This window comes from Stegastes partitus, unplaced genomic scaffold (assembly GCF_000690725.1).
Source record: "Stegastes partitus isolate 25-593 unplaced genomic scaffold, Stegastes_partitus-1.0.2 Scaffold629, whole genome shotgun sequence".
Lineage (NCBI taxonomy): Eukaryota > Metazoa > Chordata > Actinopteri > Pomacentridae > Stegastes > Stegastes partitus.
Genome location: NW_007578360.1, coordinates 366,773 through 368,545, shown reverse-complemented (window position 1 = coordinate 368,545; position 1,773 = coordinate 366,773). Strand labels below are relative to the sequence as shown.

General features: G+C 41.8%; 1 protein-coding gene across 2 annotated transcripts in view; it reads right to left on the bottom strand.

Annotated features, from left to right (window-relative positions):
• Positions 1 to 844: 844 nt before the first annotated feature.
• Positions 845 to 1,773, bottom strand: part of vta1 (vesicle (multivesicular body) trafficking 1) — a 64,090-nt gene continuing 63,161 nt past the window's right edge. Inside the window, exon 7 of one of the 2 annotated variants that reach the window (XM_008289664.1) lies at positions 845 to 1,390. In XM_008289664.1, coding sequence (XP_008287886.1) covers positions 1,077 to 1,390 — 314 coding nt within the window. In that variant the 3' untranslated portion in view covers positions 845 to 1,076. The remainder of the gene's footprint in view (positions 1,391 to 1,773) is intronic. The other variant, XM_008289665.1, reaches the window with a different exon arrangement.

Below are 1,773 nucleotides of genomic sequence, written 5' to 3'. Positions count from 1 at the left end.
GGTATTTTTGAATATTGTAGTTTCTAACTCATTAGGTTTATTTTGAAATTAACGACGCTTCTAACTGGAAATGACGTCACTGGTAAACTGGCAGTCAGTCGGAGAAGCGAAGAGAATGTTGCCTAGCATGATGACATTCATAGATATGTATAATAAAGGCTGGATGTCTTAAGGCGGAGTCTCTAACGTCATCACCGGCAGCCATCTTGATACGGGGAAGCTCTCTGGCGGAACCTGTGGTACGTGAAGGAAGGTGAGTGATCTGCACAAACGTACATACTCCTATCTCACTGAGCTCTTGACGGATTTACAAACGGTTTGGTTTCTTACAAACATGGCTACAATTCAAATTACAAAAACACAAATAAAATACAAAATAACTAAAATGCAAATTGTTGCTGGCCATGAGTGTGGCAGCCAGTTATTTAAGAAGTACACGCACCACGACAACACAATGTTATGTGTGAGCGAACAGACCATACCAAGATGGCCGCCAGTGTGGCCATGTGATTCCATTGGCCGACAGCGCGGACGAGACATCCAGCCGTTATTATACATATTTGTGGTGACATTAGCCAGATTGATCCACACACATCTGATTATGCTTTGTGCTGTATGTTACAGTTTCACCGCTCCTTGCATCAGTAAACCTGTGGAACAGAGAGTCGTGTCTTCAGAGTCTTGATGTTTGGAATGAGTTAGCCGACCGCCCAGTGACAGCGGAGGCAGCACACAGACTTAATCCAGTGAAGGACATTTCCTTCACTCATATACGCAGCACATAAAGAATGCTCATTGTGAAACGCAGATGGAGAGACAGACAGAAAGACAACGTGCAGAAAGCGTATTTCACCTATGCGTTGATAAAATATGATAGTTATATAAGGCTAAATGACGTTCAGCAGGGGAAAATAAAGGCGTATAAAGTGGATTTAAAGGCAGTCAAAGTTCGGATTCAGTCTCATGAGTTCGTTCCAGCTCTGCATAGCTTCATATATTTTGGTTTTCACTATAGGAACAGACAGGTCCCACAGGAGCGCAGAGACAAGCAGCAGCAGTATTCTTTTTTTTTTTTTTTAAATCAATTCAACACTACACTGGAATCCACTGCAGAGATCAGAGGACTGGTGTAGTGTGTTACTGCCTGAGCTGGATGTCTGACCGGTTTTGAGGGGATTAAAAAGAAAAGAGAACAGCTGGAAGGAGAGACAGGAAAGAGACTCCCAGTACAGGAGAAGCGTCTGTAGTGCCCCGTGTTCATTATCTGTTTGTGATGCACATTTCATACAGTTAACGATGTGTGTGTTCTTACCCTGCTGCTGGGCGTTGAGCAGTGTGGGGTCAACAGTGGGCACTGATCGGGGCATAGGCACTGGTTTAGCAGCTTCTGCTGGTCAACAGAGACACTTCAGATTATGATGATGATAACACTACAAGAAATACTAATTATTAGGTAGCAAAATATATATATATATATATATATATACACTAGTCTTCATAAGCCTGTGAACGGTCACTTGAAACATTTGGAATAAACGTGAAGTGATAAATTCAATAAATAACTTGATGTATAGAAACTGATGTGAGTCATCATTGTTTTTTTGTTTTTTAATTAAGCTCTGCATCTACTCATTTTCAACACCGACATTAAAGCGATAAAGAGCTGAGAAGTATTCTGACCTGAGGTTGATGGGTGTGTAAACAGCTTTCCTGAGGGCTGCACTACGAAGCAAGTTTGACATATTCAGGCTTTCTTTGTGTAAACCAGGGGTG